The sequence below is a fragment of the Eptatretus burgeri genome, chromosome 10, assembly GCF_056783735.1.
Source record: "Eptatretus burgeri isolate ZD-2024b chromosome 10, Ebu_testis_v1, whole genome shotgun sequence".
Classification (NCBI taxonomy): Eukaryota; Metazoa; Chordata; class Myxini; order Myxiniformes; family Myxinidae; genus Eptatretus; species Eptatretus burgeri.
In genome coordinates, this window is record NC_140970.1 from 20,069,800 (window position 1) to 20,083,856 (window position 14,057).

Sequence of the window (14,057 nt, forward strand, 5' to 3'; positions counted from 1 at the left end):
CACACACACACACACACACACACACACACGATCAAATTATTACAATGTCATTAGGGATGTGAACCTGGGTTTTCCAGCATCATGAACCATGGGTTCAGATGGGAATGCTTAAACATTAAACAAGCCAAACCAAACATTATAAATTTTATTTAAGTCTTCACCTGACAAACATGATTTGTGTTATCAGAAAGGCTGATAGACACAAAGGCGGACACGCAGAAAGACTGATAGACACAAAGGCGGATGAATAATCAAGTAACCAGCAGAGTGAGAATAAAAATAAAATTACTCACAACAGCAATAGAGGAGAAAAACAAAAATGAGAAAAAAAGGATTATGCAAAAGATTATACAAAAGCAAATAGGTAAATATAAGGACAAAGATGATAATTTGAGAATTATGCAGTCATGAAAATGAAAAAAACACGATGAATTGCACAATGGAGTGAAAAAAAAGATTCAAACATAAAAGAAGAAACAGGGGCATGTTGGACTTCTTCACTCCTTACCATCTTCTGCCGAGTGGACAAATGCAATTTGACTATACGGTCCCTCGCCATGACGGTTGAAGGCGAGCACCTTCACCTCGAAGGAGGCATAAGATTCGTTACTGGCATTGTGGTGTACGTAGCGAGTGGTGCCAGCGTTAGGCACAATGGCGATGGTCCAGGCTGCCTGGCTATTCATCCGAAACGCAACCTTGTAGCCAAAGAGGTCACCATAAAGATATTCCCGTGCCATGGGCTGTGAGGTCGAAGGGAGTGATGAATTGAAAGTGATGTCAGCAGGAGAGGATGGCGGTGAAGTGTGACATATTTCATGCGGCATGGATGGGCAAAAGAAAGCCTATATTAATCTTTCTTATGGAACATGAGCAATCTCAGCATACAGCTGATTAAAGTAACCATGCACCTGCATCTGGCTAAAATGAGTGACCACCAGGATTGAAGTAAATGAAGATTACACCAATTAATCGTCACTTGCACAGGTTGACGAATGATTCATAAAACATTGAAAATGGCAGGCATGTCTCAGATTGTCAACAGCATCATTAGTTCCTTTAAAAAGCCACAAAATTAGTTTCCTTTGTCAGATTAATAAATCTGCAGTGACATCCTGTCAACATATTGTCATCATAAGTAAGATATTTCACAATTAGAGAAACAAAGAGCAATTAAAAAAAAGGGAAAATTGATGCAACATACAATGCACAAATATAATGATATCTTCACCCAATCGTACAGAACCACTACATCTTGATTTCAAAAATTAGACAAACTCACATTCCAAGTGATGGTCAGTTCTCTTTGAACACCACCACCTCCTCCTGCCCCAGATGGTGCCACTGTCGGTACTGGAAGCGCAACATGCGAAGAGAAAGAGTTTCATTGATGGCATCAGCATCAATTCAAAGATATCCTGTAAACAGTTACTGCTAATTCCCAATGAATAAGCACAAGTTAGCACTCGCCTTTTATCTGTCCAGCCTGGGTTTGAATTCCGACCCAGCTATAAACTGCCATCCTGGTGTTTTACAGGCAGGATGATTCATCAATGTATGTGCTGTCCCTTGAATGAACGTTAAACTTGGCATCGTGTCTGCTGGCATTATTTGGTGGATGTATAAATATAAATGAATATATTGATCATTTTATTTTCTGATGTAAATCAAAATATGTTTTTACATTTATTATGTATGGAACAAAGTAACGGAGGTATCAACATACTTACTCCCATGTCTGCTTAATTTCGTCTATCAGTCTTATTCTCATTTTCAAGAATTTGAAGACACAGATACCAAGTATTTATTTTTCTTTCTTATTTTTTTTAATACCAGAAGCACCTGCTCCCTACGGGAGCCATCAAGGGTGTCATGTTATTATATTTATGCCTATTTTACTCCAAGGGGTCCCAGCATGACACACACCCAGAAAATGGTTGTGATCGGTTCAGCCATTTTTGTGGTACCTGGGAACAGATAGATGGACAGACGGTGAATTATAGTAAAATTATAAAGAGGATATTTTTGTTCCAACAAAAAGGAAGAAAAGGGATTCATATCGGTATCATATATATTTATTGTGGATTTGTGGCCCTGAAAAGGGCCGTTTGGGTTTGATGAAGCTTTTCAGCTGAACCCAAGGAATTCCTCGTCAATGCTTTCTTCGAAGATGGCACGTAACTCCTTGTCCAGATCAGGGTAGAGCAAGTACCCGTCACTGTCACCGTCATTTGCAGCCTCTTCCTCACAAATTATATCGTCATCTGTGCCGCCCATGATGTCGGTATCTCCTCCCACACCTTGACGATCCAGCCACAGATCATCGGAAGGTTGACCTTTCTCATCCTCCCGTTGAACGCCCAGTCTCCCAGTCAACATAATGCTCAACCAATGCAGCAATGTTGAGTAATGGTGAAAGTTCAACCAAGATGAATGGGGCCAATACTCCTCGGAATTGGGTTGAAAATCCAGGCGGGAAACACGTTGCGAAATGCTGATTTTCAACTGATGAAAATACCAAGTCTGGGAAATAGGAAAGTTCGCCTGTGGTGGTTCCAACGAGATGTAGCTAATGTTCCTCAAAACCTGGGTCGAATACAAAGGACTGCGAAGTAAAGAAGTTCATCTTTTTTTAATTTTTTTTTTTTTCAGAGGCATTTTCAGAGGCGGTGCGAGTAATCTGCAGGAAGCAAGTGAGGAACTGCTGATATAAATGAGGGGAAATGAAGAGAACCAAGAAGAACAAAGAGAACCAAAGGAAGCCAAAATAACTGAGTAGCACTGGTACTTCTTGAAGCTTCACCATCCCACGTGGCTCTTCTCTCTCGTGAGATTCTTCCTCTTCCTTTTAAGTTCATTTCCTGCCCTCCTATAGAAAAGGACTCAGAGTTGATTGGTTGTTCCTAGTTTTAAATCACACTATCCAGCATTTCCAGGCATAGCGTTAGCATGTAAGGAACAAGATGGTGGATTGATTCTGCCTGCACAAGATGTTTATGGTGAAAACGATGCATGTAAAGAGATAGTTACCACTACGAGTCCCTCGTCTATCCACCCCTTCTGCTGCGCACAAACAATGATGCCGGCTGGAAACTTGTCTTTGGGCAGTGTCTTCCTGTTGAACACGACATACGAGGGAAGCTTGCCACGCAAGCTTATTTGAGGTGGGCGCTCCATTATTGGACTATAGCTATTGTGAATAATTCTTCTTTTGATGTGAGATCAGGTGTTCTTATTCTTCTTTTGTGTTTACTGGCATTTTCAGAGGCGCAAGGCTTTATATACGCCGCACACCTCAACTCCAGGTGTCTCCAGGTGTCTCCGGACGTTTCTTAGCATGACATTTAATTTCCACACGCGGTTGATAAAGCGCTGTACAAACTCTTCACCTGAACCGATTTTCAAAATTTAAACGGCAGAATTGAACTTTACAGGAGTTCCGACTGCTACAAAAGTGTTCATATGGAGTATAATTGAAATTCAGCATTGATAGTTTTCACGACTGATTTTTTTCTATACTCGTGTATTACCTGCACCCCCAACTTTTACCTTTTTATGCTAATAAAAAAATGCAGTAAATACATTTGAAAATATGGTAGGTAGAATATTCACCAATGCACAATCAGTAATCGCTATTAGTTTTGATGGTAAAATGTCTGAAGCTGTTTTTTTTCCATTGTTTTCCAAACAATGAAGATTTGGTGGAACATATTTTTGATTTGTTTTTTTTTTGTTATTTCACATCTATAATATTTAAAACTTGATACAGAGAAGGTTGTCGTTTGGTTGCATGAAGGTTGGCACCATAAAAAGTTAAAGTAGGAAATTGGATTTGAACTCTGATTTTCTGAAGGAAGGAACAGTGATCAGATCACAATGTTACACAGGAAGAGTTTCACAAAAAATATCAAAACTAAATATGTTTGTTAATTCCATTTCTCCAGAGTGTTAGCAACAAGTGGGAATTCCAGGCAGCATCCGTGGGACAATGATCGTTACCCTGCGCTGGCGAAGCAAAAGGCAGGGATAAGTGATCTGAAGCGTACGTATGTTGTACATCGTACGTATCTGCATTTTGTTAAGGGCATACATCGAAAACTGTTCAGCAGAGGAAATTTAAACTTTACCATGTGTTACATGACCACGTGATATAGCAGTCACTCTTTTGAAGTCAACGTAGGGACAATTTTCTAAAATCCTCAATTTTCATCCGATTGACTTGAAATTTGAAAAGGATTTGCAAATCATATCATTGAATTCAACCACCAACTATTTTTGAGGTCAACATAGGATAAAAGGTCAACATCAAGCCAAATTTCCAAAATTGTCAATTTTCATCCGGTTGAGAATTTGCATATCAGGTCACTGAATTCAACCACCAACTATTTTTAATGAAGCCATCCCCCGAAAAGGTGGTAAAACTGAGTAGAATGACACTGATGGCAAATGTGTACTATATCGAGGAAATGGCTGTTGAATGCAAGAAACTTGAATTTGTGTTTTGAATTTGAAAATGTACTGCATAAAAAGTGCAGTATTTTTTAGATTTGATATGCTGTTGACTTTTCATTTTTAAATAAAAAGAATGTGGATTTATGAAAAATTTGAATATGATCCAAAAATTTAATGTGCATATAAATGCAACACCGCAAAGCCTTCATCACAACATGGACCTTTGCTCTGGTCTTTTGTTAAATGGAATGGGGGGAGGAGAGGGGGAGTTCCATCGCTAGAATGTGATGAGCGAGCATGGACCGCATGTATCGGGTGAGCTAGCTTTACGCTTGTAAAAGAGACTTGTCCGAGGTAAGTTGAACTGAAAAACGTGCAATGAGGAGGCGGTGATCATAATCATGGAGAGGTTTGGAGTTAGTTGTGAGGCCAGGTGGAAGATTTGTGGGCACAAAGGCATCAAAAAAGTAAAAACTTATAAAAACGTCATCACAGGCCATTTTGGCCAAGAACTGCAGGCAAGGAAGGTGCAATGAGTCGTGGAGCCCTGGAGAAGGGAAGGACTTCCGGAGCACATGACGCCACCCACTGGCAGCAGGCAGCCAATGGCAGGGACCTGGTGTGCAGAGAGGCGGTTCGAGGAAAAAGTGCGAGAAGCTGTGCAAACGGAGGGGTGTGCACAGGACAGCAGTTGAACCTGGGTAACCTCACAGTTAGTTCTGTACGGAGTTAATTCAGTGAGGAGTTGAGCAAAAAAAGTGAGGAGGGAGCAGAGTCTGTGTTGTGCCACCTCTCTTCATCTTCATCTCCTCATCACTACGTTGAATGACACCAGCCTACATGGTCCCACCATTGTTGGAGACAGGATAAGCCATTGTGACTGCCATAAGCCCTCACCTGCATTCCCCTTTATTCTGGTTTGAGTCCGGTATTTTTGTGGCCACCAATTGGATTTTAAGTTTATTAACTTTGTACAATAAGATTTGTGTTCCTTTCTTCCCATATGCATGTATTTTGACCACCAGGTCTGTTCCATTATTTCTAGTGTCTCGTCTTCCTCATTCATCCATATTCTTTTATAACAAACCCTATTCATCATAAGAAAACCTTCCCGTCTTCTTGCCTTCACATGCTCGAACCAATTGCCAGCTTCAGAACACGATAGAACGGCCTTTTGGGAATTTAAACTTCAACAGAATCTCCTGCTATTAGAGCGTGGATGGGAGCACAAGCTGTCTGCTCACATCGACTTTAGTAAAGATCGTTTGGCCATTCGTGGAGATTTTGGACCTCCAGTGCAGAGGATCTGTCTTTACGGGACTCAGTGACATGACAATCTTTTACCACTTTTGGATAGGTTGGAGGAAGGATTCTCTTCCATTCTTCATGCAGTGTATCCACTAATTATTTTACATTTGTTGAGCATTTCTTAATTGGCATTCGCCCCAGCTTTCCTTGCCCCATCACAAAGTTGACTCTCTGTATGTACGACATTGATGCAAGGCTTATGTGCAGCTTCTCTTCCTTTGCGCTACGACCTTCTACATTCTATTGAATACAAGACTCCATGAACTGTACGCAAGCTTGTCTGACATTTCCTGACCACCTCAAACTCTGCAATAACATCATAAAAGTTTGAAGTGACAACAGAGTCATAACTGTTCCACCTTACCATCACTGGGTTCTCTTACCTTTGTAAGTAATTTCAAATGGTCTTCCAGATTATTGGTCAGGGTTGGTGTTTGCTATAGTCTTGCATTTCATTATAACATTCCTCACGATTGATTTTGGTATAGCTAAAACATTGTAAAGGAGGGGCCTATTCTCTCAGACATTGATCATCCCTATTTGCAACTCCACTCTCCCCTTTGTCTGGGACATGATGTTCCAAATTTGAGCAATAACAATGTTCCTTGACTATTTTTTACTGTCTGTTAATGACATTCAATGAGATGTGAGGGCAATAATTGAAAAGAGCAAGTGCATTCCATACATTTTATGATAGCACGGTGATAATCAGTTTGCTCTAACCAAACTTTAGGGGGTTCATTCAAGTCATCTGTAAATAGTTGACAACTACATCCTGAAAAGACCAGCACTCGGGCCTCTATCGACCTTAAATTACTGGATAGACCTTCATCCTCAACTTGTGAATCCACTCTGTTCTTAGCACCACCAAACATCATGCTACCAAGGTGACCATCATTAAAAAAACATTTTCTTTATTATCCCATAAGAAATTCCAGTCATTGATTATCAGTTCTAACAACGATACCTGCACCCTTTGTCCAAATTGGCCGTGAAGGCTGGCTCGGCTCTCCCTGGCCTTGAATGTTGGTGGCTATGACCCGAAACTTGTACTGAAGCCAGGGCCGAAGCTCCAACACCACAGCACGCTCGACATTCCCCTCAATAACCTGTGGATCTGGCAATGGCGATGTGTATCACAGGACATTTCAGTGTCTTTGGATAAGAAGATAACACAAAAAAGTTTTAAATCCTCAGCTCCAGGATTTTGGATATGAATGTTTCACTCAATAATGTCTCAAGATATCGGTGAGTAGAGACAAATTCTGATTGTTGCAAAGACATTTTAGGAATAATCAAAGGGACCATCCAATACCAAAAAAGCTAATTATGACACTGGTTAAAACCCATTTGGTCCTTTACTTCATGAAATATGAATGACCCATTCATCACTCCAAACTATCGCAGGTAGTGGCTAATTATGTAACTAATCCCATACAGAGAATGACTGACCGTTTTTGGAAGATATATATATATATATATATATATATATATATATATATATATATATATATATATATATATATATATATATATATCATGACATAGTTAACAACTACAATAGAAATACAGACAGAACATGTGGCTTTGTATCCCCATTTAAAGGGTGGTGTGTTCTGAGATTTAAGCCCCTGCTGAAAATTTAAATAATAAATAATATTCAATTTTCAATGAAGATGCAAAAAATAACTCGAAGGGCACTCGGTATCTGAGCGCATACCTCTGCCCTGTCATGCCTGATCCATGAGAACATATCTGGCCAAATATATTTTTGAAATATCATGCTATGTATCGTTTTTGAACACTATCTCTCAATGGTGAAAAATCACTTTAAAAAATTCTCGTGATCGGATCTGGAGTCTGATCTTCACCAAAATCGAATCAATTCGGCCTTGCCACACACCCAACGTGTCCACCAAGTTTTGTCCGAATCAGTCAACAGCTTTTTGAGATATCGTGCTATGTATCAGTTTCACCAGATGTCTCAATGGTGAAAAATCTCTTTTAAAATTATCAGATCAAGATCCGGATCCGGATCCAGATCTGGATCTTCACCAAAATCTAATCAGTTCGTCTTTGTCACACACCAAACCTGCCCATAAAATTTCATCTGGATCCGTCCACAACTTTTTGAGATGTCCTGTACACAGTCAATCAGACAGAAAGGGGCAAAAACATAACCCGCTTCACCTTTGGTGGCGGAGGTAAATAATAGGTTAAACTTATACCTGTCTTCGCTGTCATCCATTCTCCATCAGCTAAGTGTGGGGTGCGGACTTGTATGTTGTAAGATGTGATCGGGCTGTGGTTACTCGAGCCTCGACTCCACGTGATAGTTGAAGTGGTTGACGTCACATTTTCCACCATAACTCCACCTGGGGGTCCTGGCGGACCTGTGTGAAACAACTCGAGTATATTATGGTTTTTGGCAACAGTTTAGATTGTTTTAAATATTAAAGCACATTTCCCAAAAGTACTGTTCTGTGGCCCCATGAATGAATCTGACAACCTTATAATTCTTCTTCTTCGATAATTTTTGCAGTGGTTTATGACTTGTGGTGGGAACCGGACATCATGAGCAGGACAAATATCAAATGGAGGACAAAAACATGAGTACAATGTATAAATCAACATAATATGTAGGATTTGAATGTGGGATCCCAGCATCATAAATCTATGTGCTCAGATGGGAATGACAAACAGGCCAACCAACTGCAAAATTGGGGTTTGAATGTTATTTCTAAATAATTACTATTTTCTTGTAACAAGCATATTGTCCAGAGAAAGCATTTCCCCAATTTCATTTTGACGCGAGATATCAGTTTCATACATGGAGCCAAGGAGTATGTTGCCATTGTTGTTTTTACCTGTCACGGTAGTCATACGGACCACGTGAAAAGGTAAAATCTCATCCACAGCAGTTGTGAGGTCTTCATTTTCATAGCTCGGAGACAATGTGCAGTGGGATTTTTTCATTGCAGTTGCATCAGCGGCATTATGGGTAATGCCTTTTGCCATGCACAGACCACAGGGTTGATGTATGGGCAGTCTGAAGGTCCGTTTCAAGAACCTAGAATGATCTCAGGGCATTGGTGATGGACTGTCCAAATTTGGTTTTGAAGTTTTTATAGCACTTGTCCACAAGATGGATGTCTTGTTTGATCATTGCCTCTCTGTGTTGATCTGAAGCAGGCTATCAGGTCAGCAAAGCTCATGCAAGAATCTGTCAATGGAGTTCCCAGGGAGTGTCCTAATTTCAAGCATGGATAACTCCACAATGTAGGTAGATATGATTTACTATAGACAGGTTCACGTGGTGACATGTATTCAAAGCCCAACTCTCGCAGGTTAGATAATGCTGACAATACTATTATCTGACATGGATTTCCTTTGTTGAGATGAGACTCTTTCTGCAACGACTTACTGCCTGCATGAGTCTTGATAGAACTATGACCGAACTAAAGGATACTTTACATTCTATATATCTAATGGAGTATATTTTGCTTTGCACAAGCACAAAAGGAAGGGCACTATCCGGTGGTGATGGATGTTATGTGGCACACTGCGGGATACAATTTTTTTTTTTAAAGCTGGGGAGAAGCATTGTAATGAAGCAATTAAAACGGTAAATTGTACGGCTAAGAAGAACAGTAACAGGAAAGATAATTTCAAAATTAAGCACTTTGAACGTGTAATCCATAATCTCCAGTCATAAATTGCAGGCTCCTACTGCTAGCATTTCAGCCATGAGTGCATCGTGCATGAGCTTTATTTCATCTTTGCAATTGCTGGAGGGAAACCCTATCAAGGCTTTAAGCATAAGCTGTGAATCCTGATCAGATTTTTTAATTTCTTGCCCTCAAGAAAGAAGTCAAATGCAAATAACACTCTATGAAACAAAATTAGGGGATTTAGCACAACTAAGATAAATCCATTTCCCCCCGTCCAACATGTCAGCGGTAGCTATTTGGTGTCTGCTTCTCCACAGCGACTACTTAATCAAAGGCTCCTCTTTTCAAGGTAGCAACTGTTATAAAGTGTTGGGATGTTTTCCATACACTAAGACTTCGTTCAATACTAAAAGCGGTTCAAACAATCCTTTTTTCAGTCACCTCGAACATACATACATACATTGAGATCTTTCCATCATTATGAAGGTGTCCACAATCCTTGCTGTAAGACGAACAATATGCATTTCTTGGTTCATCTATTGCAGTAAAAAGTTTTCGTGGATGTGCTGCCTGGGTGCAGTGTGCATGTAATTCATCTGTAGAACATTTACAAGTTACAAATCTTCCCCTGAGTTGACTTCGACTCCACAATCATAAACTTCACCTTTTTAGTATTACCTTGAAACCCATTAAAATGTAATAAATAATTTTATGTAATAACTTTTGACCTATTTGTGTTAAAAATTATAATTGCTGTAATCTGTTAAATAAAGATGCTCATTCTGATCTCTCATTATTATTGATTGAGTTGATTTATTTAGCCACTTTCAGAATGCAAGCTCAATCCACTTCATCATTTCATCCCAGTGTCTGCTTGCGGTCTGTCAGCATGCCCCAAATAGTAATACAATAATAAATAAATAAATAGATAAATAAATAACCCCACTAAGGGACCGAACACGCACATGCATAAAAACCAGGTGAGAAGTTTTAAAGGGAGCTTCTAACCCCTCCAAACATGGAGAGGAGCAGAGTGGGGCTCGTACACCCACTCCCCCACAGGGATCGAAGCACCAATATGTTCCCCCATCTTCGTACTCCTCATGTGATGTGGTACAGCCACCAGACTGGCATTTTACCTGCTGTCAGACGAACCAGGTGATGCCCCATGGCAATGGCTAAAAGGGGCTTTAACAGGGGGACCCTTTAACAGGAGGACCCCACTGCAGGGTGACAACATTGGCGGCAGCAGCAGTGATATCAGGCCCCTGGACCCGGGCAGACACCAAAGGGAGGGGAGAGAAGGCAGCAATATTTTCTGCTGCTTTCTGGGACAAAATCATATTACGTACTCTCTCGGGGGTCCCCTCACTTTGCCTCACCTGGCCATTAGCAGTTCAGACAGGAAGGACAGATCACACAACATCCTTAACCCAGAAAACCTCTCTCTTGCAAATATTGCCTTCCAACGGCGTATAAAAACAGAACAACTTAACCGAAACATGAAGTCCTTATGACAGGTAAAAATGATCTATCCTGCACAATCACATGGTCCATATTAAGGTCTTACATATTAATAACTACTCCAAACCGCAGACACATAACAGGATGTTAAGGCGTATTTCATAGTTCCATCATATGTCAAACTTGCTTATTCGAAAAAATATTTTTCAATATGCATTTTAGCATTAGCAAGATGTCATGGACAACTTAGCATGGGACATCGCAATGCTATCGAGGAAAAGGCAGTGCCCCCCACCCCTGACAACATAAGTGAATTTAATACTGTATGGACCACCAACATATGGTTAGCTTTACATCCACATGACATGTCAAACCCTTTAGCAGCACTCTACAACAATGGCAGATTTAGCTTCGGAACAAATCAAGAACAGGCAGTTCAATATGAAGTGTGCGACTGACTGAAGTTGAATTACGATGGACAAAATTCTAAGGTTTAAAGCAAGGCTCACCTCGTACAATGAGCTTGGCAGTGGCAGACGTGTTATCCACAATGGTCCGTGCAACACAAGTGTACTCTCCCGCATGAGCGAGCTGGACATCCCGAATCTCAAGGTCACCAGCATATTCCTCCTGTCCAGACGCATCGTGCTAATAACCGACGCGGAATACAATAAAAAGCGCTGTGTGAAGTTTGAAGACTTTTTAAAGTTCGATTTTGCACTTAATGTCCCGCAACAGCAAGAGCAACATATAGATGAGACATGACAAAGGGGACGAGTTCATCTTGATTCCCTTGTTGTTTGCTTGGATTTTGTCAATCTTGACAAAAAAAAAAACATAGCCAGCCGAGGCATTACATATCAGCTTTGAATGTGTTAAAAGCATTTGCAGAATGCTAGTACTGCACAGTATTTCAAATGTTTGTTGTTGACTCAGCGGTCAAAAGAATCGCTTTTCTGATTGCAGTCGGGCCTCTCAATTCCCTGCAGTCACATGACCAACACCATTTTGTTCCATCATCGGACGATATTTTGTCGCAATTTCCATGGATATCGTTTGAAACGAAATAAGTTTTCATCCACCTCCTTCCTCTCATCACAAATTTATCTCAACCAAAATTAACGACACGCTACATTCCATTATTAGATTCAGAGCCAACACTTTTAGGAACATCCCATCAGGTTTAACATGCAAAAAAAAAAAAGAAAACACCGGAAGCTTGCCAAGCTGCAGGCAAATCTCCTTTTCCATCACCCCGAGAGAAGAGCGAGAAAGATGGAGTAACATCAACATTTTATGAATGCCTAATGACAACGGGCGTCGAGAGAGCTGCTGTTTTGCATGTTAATTGAGGTTTTAGAGGATGCCATCGCATGTTTGTACGCAAATCAACTTCCTACAAGTCCCATGACAACCTATAAAACCAAATGATTATCAAATGACCTTTGTGTTATGTTTGACAACAATATTCAGTGTCTCACACCCTCATGATACGAGTAACCTTCATGATTTCATTGTACTTTCCTTTGAAAGGTGATCTGACCCAAAGCCTCAAACTTTGCAGAAAGAAAAAGAACGATACGGCAAATTTGACGTCTTACTACACACAAACACACACGCACACTGAAGAAGACCAGATAATTTATGGATGTTGGATTGGTTCAAACTTGGTGTTTGTCTTACGCTTGAATGGCACGTCTCCTTGGCTACGGCAGAATGCGTTCCTTGACACAAGCATGAATTATATCTCCATGTATGCACAGAGCCAAGTCTCACCACGCCAAGTGTACACCCAATTCAACCTGTGAGCTCTCAGGACATTTTGCAGGTGAAAAATCAAAGCATACGTTTGATGATCTCGAATTAGTAATTCTGAATTAATGCGATTAATAGCATACAATTGCAACCAACACTACATGAATGTAAATTTTCGTTTTGTACCCCAGTAATTTCAGTAATATGGCATTGTTGTGAGGTTGATGCTGAATAATTGCACGAGCAAATAGCTTCACAGAGTAAATGAAACCAAGGTAGTTTTTTTTTTTTTTTTTTTTACGACCAATAAATGTCCATGAGGTCGTTACCATCGGCAAGGGAATACGACAGCTGGCTCAGTGTCCTTTCAAAGGACAGTGTGAGTGGTGAGGCACAAGTGAAGGAAAGAGAGAGAGAGGGAGGGGAGGGGAGGGGGAGACGGAGACGGAGATGGAAAGGGAGACGGAGACGGAGACGGAGATGGACTGATGCGGAATAGTGAGCAAGTGATTGGAGAGAGGGAATATTTACAGAAGAAATGACAGGTGCTGTTTCATCAAAAAATGATTTCACTATTTGTATGCATAATATATTGATGGCTCCAAATTTGTTATGAAGTCCACAGCAATTTATGAGCTGTCATTCAAATTGGCCATTTTCCATCCATCCATTGGGACCATACTCTGTACAGAGCGTTGCTGCTACCTTAGCAGTCTCCTGGGCTATTGGGCACAATCCTGGATGGGTCGCCACTCCGACGCAGGATACTCGAATGGCTCAATCATCCCAGCAAGCTGGTACTCATTTTGCCGACCTCAGAAGGATGACAGGCTGAGTCAACCCTACCTGGTATTAATTCAATGTACAAGTGGGATTTGAACTCAAGACCCGAGGATCCCATGCCTGCCACAAATTGGTCATCCTGAATCTGAACAAATTCAAAGCTTGCAGAATTGAGGAAAGCAACAAATATAGTTGAAGAACAAATAGCTGAACTACACACAACAATGCGAATAGATTGAATGAGTGCTGGTGTCCTCCCATTGAAAAATGCAAAGATTGCATGTGCATAATTTTGTCTGTCTGTCTGTCTGTCTGTCTGTCTGTCTGTCTGTCTGTCTGTCTGTCTGTCTGTCTGTCTGTCTGTCTGTCTGTCTGTCTGTCTGTCTGTCTGTCTGTCTGTCTGTCTGTCTGTCTGTCTGTCTGTCTGTCTGTCTGTCTGTCTGTCTGTCTGTCTGTCTGTCTGTCTGTCTGTCTGTCTGTCTGTCTGTCTGTCTGTCTGTCTGTCTGTCTGTCTGTCTGTCTGTCTATGTCACTCTATCTCTCTCACTCTATCTCTCTCACTCTATCTATCTCTCTCACTCTATCTATCTCTCTCACTCTATCTATCTCTCTCACTCTATCTAT

At 40.7% G+C, this 14,057-nt stretch overlaps 1 protein-coding gene across 4 annotated transcripts in view; it reads right to left on the minus strand.

Moving 5' to 3' along the window:
* The window catches only part of LOC147018040 (contactin-2-like), a 403,524-nt gene that overhangs the window by 134,232 nt on the left and 255,235 nt on the right, over nucleotides 1-14,057 (minus strand). For all 4 annotated transcript variants that reach the window (XM_085897311.1, XM_085897312.1, XM_085897310.1 and 1 more), the window contains exons 15-19: nucleotides 11,405-11,525; nucleotides 7,989-8,153; nucleotides 6,728-6,877; nucleotides 1,283-1,353; nucleotides 509-743 (exon numbers count right to left, since the gene is read on the minus strand). In XM_085897311.1, coding sequence (XP_085753437.1) covers nucleotides 509-743; nucleotides 1,283-1,353; nucleotides 6,728-6,877; nucleotides 7,989-8,153; nucleotides 11,405-11,525 — 742 coding nt within the window. The remainder of the gene's footprint in view (nucleotides 1-508; nucleotides 744-1,282; nucleotides 1,354-6,727; nucleotides 6,878-7,988; nucleotides 8,154-11,404; nucleotides 11,526-14,057) is intronic.